Here is a 19,635-nt window from a genome sequence, read left to right as displayed (position 1 = left end):
CCATTACGGATTTGGTTATATATCCTTACATATGCATAGATAGATCATTGAAATGAAAGCGACAGTCTAGGCCAAAATAAACTTTCATGATTCAGATAGAGCATGTAATTTTAAACAATTTTCCATTTTACTTTTAGCACCAATTTTTCTATGTTCTCTTGGTATTCTTAGTTGAAAGCTTAACCTAGGAGGTTCATATGCTAATTTCTTAGACCTTGAAGGCCACCTCTTTTCAGAATGCATTTTAACAGTTTTTCACCACTAGAGGGTGTTAGTTCACGTATTTCATATAGATAACACTGTGCTCGTGCATGTGAAGTTATCTGGGAGCAGGCACTGATTTTCTAGACTGCAAGTCTGTCAAAAGAACTGAAATAAAGGGGCAGTTTGCAGAGGCTTAGATACAAGATAATCACAGAGGTTAAAAGTATATTGTTATAACTGTGTTGGTTATGCAAAACTGGGGAATGGGTAATAAAGGGATTATCTATCTTTTAAAACAATAAAAATTCTGGTGTAGACTGTCCCTTTAATTAAATTATTGGGAGGTGAATTATCTCCAGTTTAATAGTTTAATCATTTATATCTGATCAACTTTTCAGCTATACTTTGTTATTTATTATTTTTCTCCTTCCAATAATTTAAATATTAACAATAATATTTACCTAAAACAATAACATTTCATTATTAATGATTGCCCCTCTCTCCTCATACTTAGGTCATTGTGCAGATCTTTTCCACTTTATTCTTCTACTAATTTTGCTTCTTGAAACTTCTGTGTACATAGATTTGCAGAGGAGCAATGGCATTAAAGGGGCAGTAAAGTCGAAATTCAACTTTCATGATTCAGAAAGAACATGCAATTTTTAAAAAAAAATCCAATTTACTTCTCTTACCTAATTTGCTTTGTTCTCTTGGTAACCATTGTTGAAAAGCATACATAAGTAGGCTCAGAAGCAATGCACTACTGTGAGCTATTTGCTTGTCACTGTCTCACCCAACGTGTTCAGCTAGGCCTTGGTAGAGCATTTCTCTCCTTCAATAAAGGATACCAAGTGAATGAAGCAAATATGAGAATAGAAATAAATCTGAAAATTGTATGCTCTATCTGAAACCCAAAAGTTTTCTTTCATGATTAGGTCTAATCCTCAACTCTGTATGTTTATTTTATTTATTTATAAAATGTTTTACCAGATAAAAAAATACTTTTCTCTCATTTTCAAGTATGTCCTTTTTTTGTTGTCACAGTTTTGCTGTGAAGTAGGAGAATGTTATTTCTGCAGACCCAAATTCACAGTTTTGAGAACTACAAAACCAATATGTTATATCTTTAAGATAATCTTAAAACAATTAAACATTACAGCATCATGCTATATAATTAAAGACAAATCTATTTTTCAGGATGAATAACTTTTAGATTATAATGTATCTTAAAGTAATGGTAAATCCTACCGTTTTTGAAATACTAGGATTTACCAGTGCAACAAATAAAGGGGACTTTCAGTCATAAAGTATAAAATACTTCATGCTGAAAGTTCCTTTATTTGTCTGTAGTGTATGCCACGCTGAACCCGCAGCAGAACGCAATTTCTTTCAATGAGGTGACGTTTCCACCTCTTAGCCAATAGCTGTGCGGCCTAGCTGACATTATGCAGGATAGCTAGCACGCTATTAGCTAAGATCACTTCACTAAATAACAACATTCTGCCGTGGGCGGCTTGAGGCGTTCAGCGCGGCATACGCTGCAGACAAAAAGTCCCCTTTTATTTGTAGTACTGGTAAATCATAGCTTTTCAAAAACGCAATTGTGCAGAAAATTAACAGCCAAAGCCTATATTATATATGAAAAGAAAATAGACTACTGAAACTGGGCACAAGAAGCTGAGTGCTAAAATACTATAAATCTAGCCATAAAACAAACATCAGAAAACAGGAGAATGTGAAAGAAAGAGAGGCTGAGAGTACTGAACATAGGGATTAACCCCTTAACCCAAGGACATATATACACATCATGCAGTACTTTGTCTATCGTTAACGCATGACGTTTATATACACATCGGAGATGCAAGAATTTCCAGCAGTCTAGAGCTGGAGTTCCTGAGCTCCAGGCATCTGCCTGCATATGGAACCGGAGCACAATCGGTTAGGAGCCAGACCATGTTTGGTTCAGAACCTGGGTAGCGCTTGCTGATTGGTGGCTAAATGTAGCCACCAATCAGCAAGTGCTACCCAGGATGCTGAACCAAAAATGGGCCGGTTCCTAAGCTTACATTCTTGCTTTTTCAAATAAAGATACCAAGAGAACTAATAAAAATCAATAAAAGGAGTAAATTAGAAAGTTGCTTAAAATTGCATGCTCTATCTGAATTGTGGAAGAAAAAAATTTGGGCTTCATATCCCTTAACCCCTTAAGGACCAACGACATACAGGGTACGTCCTACAAAAAAAGGTCCTAAACGACTAAGGACGTACCCTGTACGTCGTTGGTGTTTGAAAGCGATCCTGATCGCTTCCATGTTATTGCAGTGATGCCTCGATGTCGAGGCATCCTGCAATAACAGTGCTTAGCCACTCTGTGGCCCTCTCTGCATCGGCCATCGATGGCCACGATCGTTGGTGGGTGGGAGCCGGTGTGGGAGGCGGGTGGGTGGGGCGGGGCCATCAATGGTAGTGTACGTGCCAGAGGGGGGCGGGATAGCGTGCGGGGCCGCCGGGGGTGTGCATGGGCGCACGTACGTGCACGGGGGCGGGTGGGAACACAATGAAACAATACATGTATGCCAAACGGTGTGGGAAAGGACTGTGGAGGGTGGGAATTTTTGGCTAAGGGTGATGGGGGGTTTGATATTGAGGGGGGGCAGCTACAATACAGAAATGTTTAAATTTATTAAAATAAAAAGGTATTTTTAGGCAAACTGGGAGCCAAGATGGCTCCCAATAAGGAAGAGGGGGAGGGTAGAGAGCTGTTTGGGGGGGGGGGATCTGGGAGGTTGGGGGCTAAGGGGGGATCCTACACAGCAGAATACATTTTAAAAACAAAACACTTATTTTAGTACTGGCAGACTTTCTGCCAGTACTTAAGATGGTGGGGACAATTGTGGCGTGGGGGAGGGAAGAGAGCTGTTTGGGGGGGGATCAGGGAGTGTGATGTGTCAGATGGGAGGATGATCTCTAGACTAAAGATAGAATCAACCTTGCAAGCTCCCTACAAGCTACCTAATTAACCCCTTCACTGCTGGGCATAATATATGTGTGTTGCGCAGCGGCATTTAGCAGGCTTCTAATTTCCAATAAGCAATGCCAAAGCCATATATGTCTGCTATTTCTGAACAAAGGGGATCCCAGAGAAGCATTTACAACCATTTGTGCCATAATTACACAAGCTGTTTGTAAATAATTTCATTGAGAAACTTAAAATTTGTGGAAAAGTTTGTAAAAAAATGAACAATTTTTTTTATTTGATCGCATTTGGCGGTGAAATGGTGGCATGAAATATACCAAAATGGGCTTAGATCAATACTTAGGGTTGTCTGCTACAATACACTAAAGCTAAAATTAACCCTACAAGCTCTCTAATTAGCCCCTTCACTGCTGGGCATAATACACGTGTGGTGCGCAGCAGCATTTAGCGGCCTTCTAATTACCAAAAAGCAACGCCAAAGCCATATAAGTCTGCTATTTCTGAACAAAGGGGGTCCCAGAGAAGCATTTACAACCATTTGTGCCATAATTGCACAAGCTGTTTGTAACTAATTTCAGTGAGAAAACTAAAGTTTGTGAAAAAGTGAACAATTTTTTTTTTTTTAATTTGATTGTATTTGGCGGTGAAATGGTGGCATGAAATATACCAAAATGGGCCTAGATCAATACTTTGGGTTGTCTTCCAAAAAAAAAAAATATACATGTCAAGGGATATTCAGGGATTCCTGACAGATATCAGTGTTCCAATGTAACTATCGCTAATTTTGAAAAAAAAGTGGTTTTGAAATAGCAAAGTGCTACTTGTATTTATTGCCCTATAACTTTCAAAAAAAGCAAAGAACATTGGGTATTTCTAAACTCAGGACAAAATTTAGAAACTATTTAGCATGGATGTTTTTTGGTGGTTGTAGATGTGTAACAGATTTTGGGGGTCAAAGTTAGAAAAAGTGTGTTTTTTTCCATTTTTTCCTCATATAATATTTTTATAGTAAATTATAAGATATGATGAAAATAATGGTATATTTAGAAAGTCAATTTAATGGCGAGAAAAACGGTATATAATATGTGTGGGTACAGTAAATGAGTAAGAGGGAAATTACAGCTAAACACAAACACTGCAGAAATGTAAAAAAATAGCCCTGGCCCCAAACGGTCAGAAAATGGAAAAGTGCTGTGGTCCTTAAGGGGTTCACTTCAAGGTCTTTCAGAGAAAAACTTGGCCAAAATACTGGAGAATTTTTACTATCAATCCATTTAAACAGAAATAGAACAATGTTTTATTTTTTATTTACCTGTCAAAACTATATATAATTTTTAAGTAGACAACACAAGGTATTGAAATAGGCCCATTTTGGTATATTTCATGCCACCATTTCACCGCCAAATGCGATCATATAAAAAAGGATTGTTAACTTTTTTACAAACTTTGGGTTTCTCACTGAAATTATTTACATAATGCTTGTGCAATCATGGCACAAATGGTTGTAAATGCTTCACTTGGATCCCCTATGTTCAGAAATAGCAGACATGTATGGCTTTGTGAATGCTTTTTAGTAATTAGAAGGTAGTGAAGGGGTTAATCAGGTAGCTTGTAAGGTTAATTTTAGCTTTAGTGTAGAGATAACCCTCCCACCCGACACCTCCCACCTCTGATCCCTTCCAAACAGCTCTTTTCCCTACCTCACTCCCACTGGTCACCCCCATCTTAGGTACTAGCAGACTTGACAGTCTGCCGTAATCAAGATTTAAGGCATTTTTATTTTAAAAATTAAATATTTTGATCTATTTTTATATTTGCCATAGTGTGGGATAGGTACACTGGAAGGAACAGATAGGGCAGCAGAACAAGCTGGAGTGTTACAGATCTATACAAAAAGAGTAAAAACTAGCTGAGTATCTCACAAGTGTCACCAACACAGACAAATACTCACTAAATACAAAATCTCTGAACCTAAGCTGGAAATAGAAACTGGCAAATATCAATCAAAATGGAGGCCCAGGGCAGCCAGACAATGCGTGCAATGTAACAGCGGGGACATAGAGACTGAAGTGCACTATCTCTTGAACTGTAAAAAATACAAGCTCTTAAAAAGGACAGTAAATGTAAAAAATAATGTTACATAATTCTGCACATATTGATCGCGCTATTGAACTGAATGTAGCACGCTCCAGCTACAAGACCAGAGTGGGAGCACACTACATTCAGTTCAATAGCCCGCGAACCGCTTTTAAAAAAGACATGATCAGAAGAGCCTGGAGAGGAGACCAGGTAAGTGCAACTTTGCGGGCTAAAATCTATCAAATCTTTTGATTTTTAAAGCTGTTGCTAAGATAATGTCACATAATTCTGCACTATGTGCAGAGTTATGTAACATTTTTTTTACATGTACTGTTCCTAAGGGATAAATACTTTCTAGAAATAACAAAAGAAATAACAGACCTACCATAGATGTCTGAACAAGAAAGACTATGTGTACTCTTAGCAGAACCCCCCCCCCCCCCAGAGTACCAGGATAGTAGCAAAATATGTAACAGACTGTCACATGACCAGTCCAGAACCCTCAATCAGATTAAATAAACATCTTATTTACCCTTGTATACTATTTTATAAATTGTTATTTATCTGTTTTACTGTAAAATATTACTTTGGCAATACATGTAATAACATCATGCTAATAAAGTATTCTTGAGTTGACTATGCCCACTAAATAAATCAGACACTGTCCACCTAACCTGAACATGGGATGCAGAGTGCAAGAGCATGAGACAGTCCAATGACAAACTACTGGTAGTTTTTTTTTTTTATAAACATGGGGGGGGGGGGGAAGAATTGTTAATAAATGTTATACTCAACAATCTGGGTACATTGCTCTCCTGATCAGATTTACTACTGACCTATTTCTGCACAAACATACTGAATAACAAATCCCTGGCCTAGCTGCACATCCATGCATTACAAACTAATTTATATTCATTTTCTTTTCTCCCTCTTACTGTCTTTTTATCAGCATAACTTAAAGAACAGAGGCGACACTAATATCTATGTAAATACACAAATAGTGTCTAAAAGAAAAAAAAGACGTTTGCTGTTCTCATTGCCTGATACGAAGAAATTTTCGAACAACAACAAATTGCAAACTGGATGTGCAATCTCTAACCCGGAGGATTCCAGGCAGCTTCTCGGAAGCGCTCTCGATTGTCGCTGCTGTCAGAGTCTGAATCGGAATTCACCGTGGTCTTCTTGGGCGCAGCCATGTTGACTAGTTACGTCACGCGTTTCAACCACAATGTATGATGGGGTGTGTAGTTTCTACTACGGTAAGGCGCCGGTAGTGACGTCAGAGAGAAATAGTAAGCTGACTAGAGCAGGAAGCGGGTAAGGTGAGAGGGATTGGATTCGGGGGTTTGGGGAGTGAGATAATCAAGTCTAGAGACACGGTTTCGAAGGAATGCCTGGCTATAACTGTAAAGGTAATTGTTTTTGTCTTACGGGTTCTAATACACAGTCAACACTTTATTAGTGCTTGTTTTTAAGTCTGACCCTGTATACAGTGAGGTCTTTGTATAGCGCGCCCTATTTATCTGAGTTGTTTGGCAACTCTTGTTTACAGACGGGTCTTTACGTAACTAGAGTGCTCTGTGTGTAGATGTGTTCTCCGGTGTGTCACGGTGTGTGTATATAGATAGATCTGTTCTGTATCCATCATCGAGTCAGCAAAGATGCTCAGTATTAATTCTATGGGCCGCAAAGTTCAAGATGTAAACCCTGACAGCCCTTGTGATACAAGTGATCGTGACCACCTCACTTCTACTCAGGTGTCCGTATGTCCTGTTTTGTGTCAGACCTTCAAGTTTGCGATCTCAGCAGCAGGTTCATGTATTATTTGTAAAACGTGTATTTTGTATGCATATAAGAGTGTGCCCTTTATATGCTGAATTTTGTGGTTTTGGGTCAAACCCCTTTATTGTGCATTGTGCGTAATATTGGCAGTTTCCTGTATTTGGCTGTAAAGTTTGGTCGGACTCTCTGTATAGCAGTGTATTACCCTGTATACTGGGATCTGTTCTGAAACAAAATGAGAGCATTGGTTATTATGTATTACAGTTAATAGAGTTTTAACTTAATCAGTTTGTCATTTATAATGGTTTGGTCTCCTGTGTGTAACATATGGTCTGTGTCTCGTTTCTTTTAGGTCAGAGTCCCTAAGCATTTGTTATTTCACCCTAGCATTTGTCATAGTGTGTTATGGCTGCCTAGGGAGATATTGTTATACTGGTTAGTTTGGTTGGTGTTTTTTCATAATTGTGACAGATGGTATAGCCTAAGTGAGCTGACTTCAGAGATGAGCTCTGCACATGCACTCTTGTCCCTTTTTTCGTCCCAAACACGTTACATTCTCTAAACCTGGCATTGAGCAGACGTGACATCTGTTATAGGGTGGTCTCCATAGAAGGGATCAGGCAGGTAATCTTTAGGCACTGTGGGGCGTTCCAGACAGGTGACAGATTAGTGCTCTAGCTGAGATTATTGAGACAACAGGGACAGCTTGTCTGTATAGCATCAATACTTGCTCTGCTCAGGTTTCTGTTTTTCACTAATTATTTCTGAGAATCAGTCATAGATTTTGTCTTAACCCTTGTGTTGTATGGCCTTCCATGCGTCACACAAAGCTCTGCTCTATAGGGACATGATGTAACAGCGTGAAAAAGTAGACATACATATATTGCAGCATCAGCATCTTAATCATCATTACTGGTAGTTCCATACAGTAGATTCATTATTACTAGACATAAAAGCTGGCTGAATATCAGTAGGTGAGTCTGATGGTCATTCTCACATATATTTTATTTATTCACCATGAGGGATTGAAAGGCACTATATTTATATATGTCTATAAAAGGCAGGTCATTTTTTACTAATCTATAGAAGTCAAGTTATGTGTCTTTACCGCCAAAATAATTTATTATATGTAGTTATAATTTATTTTCTAGCTAAATTTTTATACGTGAAGTGTACTCTTACATAGCTCCTTTATCTGGCAGGACTTGAGTGTCGATATATCTTGTGGTAACAATGGCAAGTGCGGCTCCAACATCTTCTACATCTACAGAGAACTCAAGCACCGGAGGAACAAGTGGAAGCAGCAATGGGGAAGGCAGCAACCAGGACAGCACATTTGAGTGCAATATTTGTTTGGATACAGCCAAGGATGCAGTAATCAGCCTCTGTGGTCACCTCTTCTGGTATGGAAAGGCAATGAGCATTAACAGGGGATGTTATGGTTTTAAATGTTTATTATAAGTAATTGCTCCTAATATAATCATTTAATTCTGTATTACACTGATTATTTTAAAACCTTTTAAAAGTTAAATCCTTTCTTTTTTTTTTCTTTCTTATCTTCAGCTGGCCATGTTTACACCAGGTAAGCTTTGCACCCTTCACAGGAATATCCTTTTTTATTGTTTGTTTTTTTTGTTATTTGATGTTTGCTTTAAAAGTAACCACCTTTAAATATATATTACTAAATACGTTTAGTTATGTGTAATAAAACAACTTAACAACTTTGCAATATTTCATTATTTTATTCTGCCTTCGTTTCATGTAGTTCTAAAAAATTGTGGATTTCCTCATTCTCAGATGGGAAAATGCACACTGCAGACTTTGCAAGGCTAGCCTGCTACATATCTTTCTCTAATTTAATTTAGTTGATAGCAACTGCAAAACAATGCACTTTATACTAACATAATGACCATAGCTAGCCTTGTGTTCTACAGACTTAAACCCAGATATGCTCTTCAAAAAGATAAAGTTGTGAGTGTGAGTTTGGCTATTGAAAAACAATTACTGAAAACAAGATGTTAAATTGTTTTAAGAAAGACAACAGCCATCTCTTGTAATTACAAGGTGTTTACTGTTGCTTTTAGGGGGCTAGCTATAGACTTTATAATCTCAAACTTTTTATGAAGTGCTGTAGACTTGGTCTTTATAAAGAATGTCATTGGTTGAATGGGACTAGTCTTTCTATAAAGAAAATGTCTAAACTATGTTAGTGAAATGTCTTCATTTAAGGTTTGATAAAACTAGTCTAGGAATATGACCCATATAAACATCTCTCTCTCCTTTTTTTTTTTTTTTTTTTTTTTTTTAGTGGTTAGAAACAAGGCCAAATCGTCAGGTGTGTCCAGTTTGCAAAGCAGGGATAAGTCGGGAGAAAGTCATTCCCCTATATGGGAGGGGAAGCACTGGTCAGGAAGATCCCAGGTAAGAATTTCATATAAATGGATTGGTTCTATCTCTTTAAATAAGTTTTTATGCACTTTACATCTATATTGTCACTTGAATTAGTCTTTATATATGTGTATATATATGTGTATATATATATATGTGTGTATATGTATGTGTGTATATATATATATATATATGTGTATATATATATATATATATATATATATATATATATATATATATATATATATATATATATATATATATATATAATTTTCTCCATGCACTCACTCCTAGCCGTTGTGTGTATATATTAGCCGGGTGTCTCCTCCAGTCATATAAATAGAATCGTCAAAGTATGAGGGCACTCACAGGTCTTATTTTTAATTCAAGCAGTGTTTATTTAATAAACAATATTCATCCGAAGGTGAGTCGATGTTTTGGCTTATATGTTAAGCCTTTGTCAAGACCATCTAAAATACAAATATAACATTGTGTGTTTAGTATCAAACGTGTATGTTACATCTTAACATAGTGCCCATAAAACTCCTCATTAAAAAAGCATAATCCACTCTATTCATGTCAATAGGTGAAAACATCATCATATCAGGTGTTTGGTTATTTCACTTCTATTTCTAAATATCATTATATACATTGTTTTGTCACCATATATAATACTCGGTATAAACATTTCATTGCAAATTGCTCATGTAGCATATCAATAACGGTAGTTTTTTCATACCTTGTTAGAGCTGTTTGTTTGTATTGCAGCGTGTTAAACCACCATTCCGAGACTGTGTGTAACACTTATACACAGGACTCGCATTGAAATGTTTATACCGAGTAATATGTATGGTGACAAAACAATGTATATACTGATATATGTGTGTGTATATATATATATATATATATATATATATATATATATGTATGTGTGTACACACACACACACAACACACACATTATTATTATTCTTTATTTATAAAGCGCCAACAGATTCCGCAGCGCTGCCCATGGGTACAAGGATAACAGTACAGTGGAGAAACAATACGATAAGACACAAAATTTTACAGACAAATACAGGGGGAGTTGAGGGCCCTGTTCCCGTGGGAACTTACAATCTAGATGGGTAGGAGGATTGGAAACAGAAGGTGGGGACTGCAGAGGTGAGAATGATATTAGTGAGGAGATAGAGGGCAACTGTTAGTTAGTTGGTTAGTTTGTTAATAAGTCGGGTGATAAGCTTCCCTGAACAGAAAGGTCTTTAGGGAACGTTTAAAGGACGAGAGGTTAGGGGCAAGTCTGACATCTCGAGGAAGTGCGTTCCAGAGGGTTGGTGCCGCACGAGAGAAGTCCTGTAGTTTAGAATGAGAGGAGGTGATGGAAGAGGATGCAAGAAGCAGGTCGTTGTTGGATCTTAGGGGACGGGCAGGAGTATATTTGTTGATGAGTGAGGACAGGTAGGGTGGGGCAGCATTGGTGTGAGGGCTTTGTAGGTCAGGGTGAGAATTTTGAATTTAACTCTGTTGTGAATGGGGAGCCAGTGAAGGGACTCACAGAGAGGCGCAGCAGAAACAGAGCGTCGAGAGAGGTGGATTAGTCTGGCGGATGCATTTAGGACGGATTGGAGGGGAGAGAGGCGGGAGAGAGGGAGGCCAGTTAGTAAGTTGTTACAGTAGTCAAGTCGGGAAATTACCAGGGAGTGGATGAGCTGTTTGGTAGTTTCAGCACTCCGAAATGGACGAATTTTGGAGATATTGCGTAGGTGGTTGCGGCAGGATGAAGAGAGCAGTTGGATGTGGGGAATGAAGAACAGATTTGAGTCAAGCGTGACTCCGAGGCAGCGGACTTGGGGTGATGGGGAGATAGTGGTGCCGCCAACAGTGATAGAGAAATTAAAGACGGGAGTGGAGCTAGAGGGGGGAATTAGAAGTAGTTCGGTCTTGGACATATTTATTTTTAGGTGGTGAGAGGCCATCCAGGAAGAAATGCCAGATAAGCAGTCGCTGATGTGAGAGTTGACAGGAGGAGAGAGTGCAGGGGTGGAAAGGTAGATCTGGGTATCATCAGCATAGAGGTGATAGCTGAAGCCATAGCTGTTGACAAGTTTACCCAGTGAAGAAGTGTAAATAGAGAAGAGTAGAGGACCCAGGACAGAGCCTTGAGGTACTCCAACAGACAGGGGCAATAGAGAGGAGGAGTCACCAGCAAAAGAGACTGAGAAGGATCTGTTAGAGAGATAAGAGTGAATCCAGGAGAGGGCAGTGTCACAGAGACCAAGAGAACTGAGAGACTGTAGGAGAAGGGGATGGTCAACAGTGTCAAAGGCAGCAGATAGGTCAAGTAAGATGAGTATAGAGTAGTAGCCTTTGTTTTTAGCAGAAAGGAGATCGTTAGTAACCTTGGTGAGAGCAGTTTCAGTTGAGTGTTGGGGACGGAAGCCAGATTGCAGGGGGTCAAGCAATGAGTTGGACGACAGGAAGTGGGTTAGACGATTGAAAACTATTTTTTCGAGGAGTTTTGAAGCTAGTGGGAGCAGTGATATGGGGCGGTAGTTTGCAGGGGAGTTAGGGTCGAGGGAGGGTTTTTTGAGGATGGGGGTGACCTTCGCATGTTTGAAGGAGGCAGGGAATGAGCCGGTAGAAAGGGATAGGTTAAATATGTGAGTAAGAGCCGGAGTGAGGGTGGTAGACAGAGGAGGAATTAGATGTGAAGGAATAGGGTCAAGTGGGCAGGTAGTGAGGTGTGAGGAAGACAAAAGGGAAGCCACTTCACACTCGGTGGTTGGGAGGAGGGTGCAGAGAGTGGCAGAGGGGGTGACTGGGAGCGGAGTTGGGAGATTGCAGGTTTGTGTTGGGATGTTTCCTCGGATTGCAAGTGTTTTATTGAGAAAATAGTCAGCGAGGTCTTGAGCACTGAATGCAGATGAGGGGGGTGGTGCAGGTTGGTAGAGGAGAGAGTTGAAAATAGAGAAGAGTCTTTTAGGGTTTGAGGAGTGAGTGGATATAAGAGAGGAGAAGTAGGTTTGCTTAGCTAAGCGAAGGGCAGAGGTGTAAGAGTAGAGAATGAACTTATAGTGCATGAAATCATGTTCAGAGCAGGATTTCCTCCAGGCACGCTCAGCAGTGCGGGAGCATTTTTGTAGGTGACGCGTTTGTTGGGAGTGCCAGGGTTGGAGCTGACGACGTGGGGCTTTGCGAGGTTGGGGTGGAGCGAGAGTGTCAAGTGCAGCAGAGAGAGTATTGTTATAGTGGGTTATAGCAAGGTCAGGGCAGGATATCGTGGAAGTGTGGGGGAGGCGTAGTTGAATAAGATTGGAGAGTTGGGGAGCGTCCACAGTGTGCAGATTTCTGCTGGTGCGGGGGCGAGAGGGGGAAGTAGGTTTAGTATCTATATTAGGATTAAAGGTGAGCAGATGGTGGTCTGAGATGGGAAATGGGCGACATGCAACATTAGAGAGAGAGCAGAGATAGGAGAATACCAGATCAATTGAGTGTCCTTCGCGGTGGGTAGGGAATAGGGTGGATTGTGACAGGCTGAAGGAGTTAGTGAGTGAGAGAAGTTTAGAGGCAGCAGGGGCAGATGGGTTGTCAATGGGGATGTTGAAGTCCACTAGAATTAGAGCAGGTGTATTTGTGGAGAGAAAGGAAGGAAGCCAGGCAGCAAAGTTGTCAAGGAATTGGGAAGTTGGTCCAGGGTGGCGATAGATAACTGCCACTCTGAGAGAGAGAGGGGAGAACAGGCGAATGCAGTGCACTTCAAAGGAAGAAAAGGAGAGAGATGGAAATGGGGATAGGTACTGATAGGAGCAGGAGGGGGAGAGTAAGATGCCAACACCGCCACCGTGTCTCTCACCTGGCCTAGGTGTGTGGCTAAAGTGAAGACCACCATGTGTGAGAGCAGCAATGGAAGCAGTGTCAGAGGAAGATAGCCAGGTTTCAGTAATAGCTAAGAAGTTGAAAGCATTGGAAACAAACAGGTCGTGAACAGTTGTAAGCTTGTTACAGACGGAGCGAGCATTAGAAATATAGTGTACTAGTCAGGGGGGAAAGTTACTTGTCCTTTAGTGTTAAAGGGGCAGTCTATTTTTTATAAAGAAAAATAATCCCTATATTACCAATTCACCAGTTTTGCACAACCAACACGGTTATTTAAATGTATTTTTTACCTCTGTGACTACCCTGTATCTAAGCCTCTGTAGATAGCCTCCTTATCCCAGGGCTAGTTACAGACTGTGCATTTTAGCCAATCAGTGCTGGTTCCTGCACACCTCCACGGGAGTGAGCACAGTGTTATCTTTATAGCAGATGTGTTAAGCTAAAAGCATGTATGAGTTAAGCAGCCATTTGTAGTGGTTTAGAAACGGGGAAAAAATGTAGAGGTTTCAATGTTTTAAAGTATATTATTTATAACAATGTTGGTTGTAAAAAGCTGGGGAATGGATAGTAAAGGCGTTATCTATCTTTATAAAAAAAAAAAAATTTTTGGAGTAGACTGTCCCTCTAAAGATGGAGAAAAAGGCAAAATGTTTTACTTGTCCTCTACAATTTCTTGCTTATTGTGGACTAGTAAAAATTTACAGTTCTGTATATAATTTATATGCTGTATCATTTCCTTGCCAGAGAGAAAACACCTCCACGGCCCCAGGGACAGAGACCAGAACCAGAAAACCGAGGGGTGAGTACAGGAGAGAATGAGAGCGGACGTGGAGAATTGCAGTGTATTAGTCACATGATGAAATTATTGCCTCTGAGCTGTAATTCTGCATGAACCCTTGGGGATTTTAGCCTGTCACATAACAAGCTTCCCATGGGAACTGCTAATTAATGTTAACAAGATGTTGTAGGCCACACAGCATTTCCTCACATTCAGTTTGTGATTAGCAATACACAATTTAACCCTTTCTACTGTAATGAGAGATCGCAAGCATTCTTTGTAATTTTGCAGTGGTCACTTTGCATGGTAGCATAGAATTGTACATTCTGATTTGAGTTTGTTCTCTCCTGTGCAGGGTTTTCAAGGCTTTGGCTTTGGAGATGGGGGCTTTCAGATGTCTTTTGGTATCGGAGCATTTCCTTTTGGAATCTTTGCAACAGCATTTAATATCAACGATGGTCGCCCTCCACCAGGTAGGACTTCCACCATCTTCATCTAGTCTAAAGGATTTCCTGTGTATAACAATAACCAAATAAGTAGAAATACATTACTTTTTTTATAATAGACCAATCTCAGTCTCTATCCCAGACTTACAGGAGGCTCTAAGTATTTCACCATGCTACAGACACTTAAAGTGATAGTAAATCCTAGCGTTTTTGAAACGCTAGGATTTACCAGTGCAACAAATAAAGGGGATTTTCAGTCATGAAGTATAAAATGCTTAATGCTGAAAGTTCCTTTATTTGTCTGCAGCGTTCGCCGCACTGATCGCCTCAGGCAGCCCATGGCATAAGGCTATTTTGCAGTGAGGTGATCTTGGCCAATATTGTGCTAGCTATCCGGCATAATGCCAGCTGGCCCGCACTGTTATTTGCTAAGAGGTGGAAACGTCACCTCACTTATAAATAGCATTCTGCTGTGGGCGGCCTGAGGTGCTCAGCATGGCAATTTGCTTCAGACAAATAAAAGAACTTTCAGCATGAAGTATTTTATGATTCATGACTGAAAGTCCCTTTTATTTGTTCCACTAGTAAATCCTAGCGTTTCACAAACGCTAGGATTTACTATCACTTTAAGTGTTTGACAGCATTGTACTGTCACTCAGAAATTCTATTTTTCATGCTGAACTTTTCTTGTTTTATTATAATATAGTTTTACATTCTCTCCTAATTTTATGTATTTTAATTGCAGCTGTTCCAGGTACCCCTCCATATGTGGATGAGCAGTTCCTGTCTCGACTCTTTCTTTTCGTTGCCTTGGTTATTATGTTTTGGCTGCTGATTGCGTGACTTGGCCTCCCAGTGGGTGACACAAAGGACTGGATATCGTTCAGATTGTAATCTTTGCCCTACGTCCTCATCTCATCCTGTCTCTGCCCCCTACGCCCTTTCTCTTAAATGCTTTTTTTTTTACACACACATAAAGGTGTGTTAAAAGCTAAGAGGTTGTCCCCTATGGGAGTGTGAAATACTAGCCAGAAGTATTAATGCCAAGCATAAGTATAAACGCAGGATAGGGGGCAGCCATGAGTACTAAATGAGCAGAGCAGCAGTACAGTACACTGATGGGAAACTAATATATTGTGCACTGTAAGAGTTAAATTTGAGGGGAGCTACATCAATTAGAATATATGGGTAGGCAATGGGAAAACTGAAAGACGAAGCACCAGAGACCACAGAAAGGGAGGGGGGTGCGGAGATAAAGACTAGAAAGACAAAATAACTTGTGGGAAGAACAAAGCAGAATACAGGGTACAACACAGTGGGGGTGGTGCTTGTCTGTATCTCATTGTGTTATGTGGAGGAGGCCTTGTAAGCATTGGAATGGAAAAATACAGGAACATGGGGCTGTGTAATCTACAAGATTCAGCTGAAAAATGGATATCTGCATATAAATACATATTGAAGATTTTGTAATTATTACTACCTGGAGCTTCAGTCCAGTATACACTACAAACAGTGACTTTCCAGACTCTTAAGCCCGAGTGTTTGTTTACTTGGGAGTGGTGTATCCAGTGCATCATGGGTATAACCCGTGTATTACTGTGGGTAAAGGGCTGGATTGGAATGGAGGGGTAGCAGAAAAATGATTCCTCTATTTTATGAGATTTTATTAATTATATTGAGATAATTAAATATTACTTTTAATAAGTCTAATTTGGTCTCAGTCCAAGCTTCAGAGTTATGAAGAGTGTGTGTATATCATTCTTTTTCCATGTGACTTCTAGAGTGTCATTTTACTTTTAGCAGTAGGCGTCTAATACAAATTTTCAATGCCCTTGCCTTTTAATTATAAATCTAGTGGATAATTGCCATTTTTATTATTTGATTTTCTAGAGATTGAAATTACTTTTACTATTCCCATGGGCGCCAAGCCGGATTTACCGCGCGGCTATTGGCTAAGAGGTGAAAACGTTTATTTTTGACTAGACTGTCCCTTTAACACCCTTTTTACTGCAATTATATTTCAATAGCCAAACTCCTCCAACCATTTGCCTTATTTGGAGAAGCCAGTGTCCAAAAGTTAGTATAAAATGAATTGTTTTGCAGTTGCTATCTGATAAAGCCAACTAGGAACAGATATGTATCAGAGTTAGTCTTGAGAATTTAGTGGGGTATATTTTATGCTCTGAGATTTAGAAATTGGTACATTTTTAGTACTAAACTACATGAAAATTGAGCAAAATAAATAATGAAAATATGTTGCAGAACTAAACATTTTATATACATTTTTAAATTTCAAGGTGTTTACTGTCCCTTTTAAATTGACTATTCTAGCAAAAAGCCGGTAATACTTAACTGTATTCAAAGCTGCTAAAGGATCACTTTAAAGTGTCTCTTGTTTTCTCCCAATTGTGAGGTTAATTTCTGATGCTGTTGCCTTTTGTTTACCTAGCTTTTCTACAGCAAATTTAGCAGAATTTACATTCTCAGTATGGGTAGTGGTTTCAACATTCAAATAGTTATTTCAGTTAAGAAGGTAAAGGGTAACAACACTATTTGATACACTCCAACAGGTAAAATGGATCATTGGGAAACCCTTTAATGGGCTCTTTTACTGCATATCTCCAGTTGACCTGCCAAAATATATTTGCATAAAAAACTATACTTATAAATTCTATACACTATAACATTTCTGTAGTTTCCTCTTGTATATTTTGATGGCAGAACATGACCCAGCTTGTCTGCCAGTGTTACTCTCCAGATAATGGCTCTAAAATCATCCCTGACATTTTTGGTATTCCTACATTCATTTACTTTTTTCCCCCACCCTCTATGGTGGTAGACGATTCCATTACATACAGCAACTGCCTTTTCCCATAGATACTTCTTTTGCAAATTTGCTACCATTCAAACTAAAATCATGTTCTATTGTAATTACTCTGTTGTAGTTTAAGGGACATTCCAGACAGAATTGTTATCCACATGGATGTATTTCAGTTTTGAATAGAAGAATATTTGTAATATACTTGTATTAGCAAAAATGCTTCTTATAAATGCTATAGCTGTTTCAAAAGTGTATTTAAGTATGCACCGTGCACCAGCAATATAAACACAGCTTGTACCATCTGGCAATGACTTAATTTGTTAATTGCTGACATGATACAATCCCCACTGGTGCTCTGAGCAGCAGCGGCATTTCAAATGCTGGTGCACTGAGAATATCAAGTTATACTTCACATGCATGTGCAAAGAAAAATGTTAACACTAAATCAGTGATAACTTTTACTAGAATATTTTATGCCAATATATGTATATTGCAAATAGGTTTCTATTCAAAGATGTAATTAATCTATGATGTGCTTATAAATTTTGACCAGAATGTCCCTTTAAGGTTGTTGATTGGTGGAGAGGTTTTTTTTTGTTTTGTTTTTTAAAAAGTTTTTGTTTTTTTTTTAAATATTTTTTTTTTTTGTAAAATACTCGTTCAGTTACAGAAATAAGATTAAAGTGTTTATAAACAGACGTTTTATTTAAAAAAAGATTAGTGTATGCATACCTAATTACAAAAAAACAACTTTCCTAGCTACTTACAGGGACAATATACTCAGGAAAGCAGATAAGAATATACCCTTTCAAATGGGCCTGGTTATGCTCCTCTAATCTCCTACTAGGAGGTTGATTTCTGTTGCTGCCTCTCATTATCATAGTTTTGCTATTAAGAATACTGCAGTATCCATATTTTTCAGGGTAGGTGGTGGCTTAAACTGCAAAAAAAATTATATTTTATATGACAAAATAAAGGTAAATTAGATATTTGTAAACAGTATAATACACTCCAGCAGGTAAAATCCTATCTCTCAACCGTCCCACATCATGCGCAGTTGTCACAGGTTGTGATTGTCACTTTTTTTTTTTTAAACTTCCTCTGCTCTGACCATAACATGCTCTTTTCCAAATGTGACACACCTAACCACACACATCTGTCCCTCATATCACAGCACCACCCACAAGTTACTTAAACGGACAGTGCACTCTAAAATTGTTTTTCCTTTAATGTGTTCCCAATGACCAGCTCCAGAGTATAAATTGTATGATAACTTGATCCTTTATATTTATTTTTGTAAATTAAATAGCTGAATTTGCTCTTTGAAACCACTGCCCCATCAAATAGGTTAAGTTTGCAGAGAGATTAGGCATCCTTATCACTCAAATGTTTCTCTTTCATATCTCTGTCTCTATACAATACTGAGAAAAAAACAATTGAAAATTAACATTTTAGAACATTCTCTCTCCCACACCCCACTGGGAGTGTAATTTATTCTGCTGGTTGTGTTTACATAACTTGTTAATAGGCAATACTTAAAGGGCCACTAAACCCAAAATCTTTCTTTCATGGTTCAGATAGAGAATAGAAATTTAAACAATATTACAATTTACTTCTATTATTTATTTTGCTTCATTTTTTAGATATCCTTAGTTGAAGAAAAAGCAATGCACATGGTGAGCCAATCACACGAGGCTTCTATGTGCATCAACCAATCAGCAGCTGCTGAGCATATCTAGATATGCTTTTCAGCAAAGAATATCAAGAGATTAAAACAAATTCGATAATATAAGTAAATTAGAAAGATGTTTAAAATTGCATTCTCTTTCTAAATCATGAAAGAAAAAATGTGGGTGTCATGTCCCTTTAAGTATTTAAATATTCAGTATAGGTGGGGGTGCAACAGGCAACATTCACAATTTAAAATGACAAAATAAAAGTAAAGTAGCTACTTGTTAACAATTTAATACACTCCAGCGGATAAAGTGGGTCATTAGGATCACATTAAAGACAAGAACATTTGAGTATACTGTCTCTTTAACTCCCCCATCCCAAAAAGTCCCCAGGAGTGTTGGGAGGGATAAGAAAAACAGATACTTTAAAACACATAAAAGCAGTGTCCCCTTAAGCTATATATGCGCACGCACACACGTCATCAGGTAGAACGGTCTGTATAAACACTGTAATACTAAGAGTAGCCAAACTAGGACTGCAGCGCTGCAGATATGAACTAATTTCAATTCTCATAAGAATACACCTCACAAACATGGACAGATACTAGGATT

At 38.7% G+C, this 19,635-nt stretch overlaps 2 protein-coding genes across 4 annotated transcripts in view; one reads left to right on the top strand and one right to left on the bottom strand.

The window, feature by feature from the left end:
* The window catches only part of C2H12orf43 (chromosome 2 C12orf43 homolog), a 30,231-nt gene extending 23,768 nt beyond the window's left edge, over window positions 1-6,463 (bottom strand). For both annotated transcript variants that reach the window (XM_053702036.1, XM_053702037.1), the window contains exon 1: window positions 6,360-6,463. In XM_053702036.1, coding sequence (XP_053558011.1) covers window positions 6,360-6,456 — 97 coding nt within the window. In that variant the 5' untranslated portion in view covers window positions 6,457-6,463. The remainder of the gene's footprint in view (window positions 1-6,359) is intronic.
* A 70-nt stretch (window positions 6,464-6,533) lies between these two features.
* RNF185 (ring finger protein 185) lies at window positions 6,534-16,239 on the top strand. Of its 2 annotated transcripts, none has more exons than XM_053702032.1 (7): window positions 6,534-6,577; window positions 8,245-8,445; window positions 8,606-8,624; window positions 9,351-9,463; window positions 14,050-14,104; window positions 14,439-14,556; window positions 15,275-16,239. In XM_053702032.1, exons 2-7 carry the CDS (start codon window positions 8,276-8,278, stop codon window positions 15,370-15,372), a joined length of 573 nt encoding a protein of 190 aa, XP_053558007.1. In that variant the 5' UTR covers window positions 6,534-6,577; window positions 8,245-8,275; the 3' UTR covers window positions 15,373-16,239. The 2 variants fall into 2 exon arrangements, with proteins under 2 accessions (XP_053558007.1, XP_053558005.1); XM_053702030.1 differs by having other exon boundaries at window positions 6,557-6,672.
* Window positions 16,240-19,635: the final 3,396 nt, after the last annotated feature.

Source organism: Bombina bombina, chromosome 2 (genome assembly GCF_027579735.1).
Source record: "Bombina bombina isolate aBomBom1 chromosome 2, aBomBom1.pri, whole genome shotgun sequence".
NCBI classification, from domain to species: domain Eukaryota; kingdom Metazoa; phylum Chordata; class Amphibia; order Anura; family Bombinatoridae; genus Bombina; species Bombina bombina.
The sequence above is the reverse complement of the archived record's forward strand: the minus strand, read 5'-3'. Positions and strand labels throughout refer to the sequence as shown.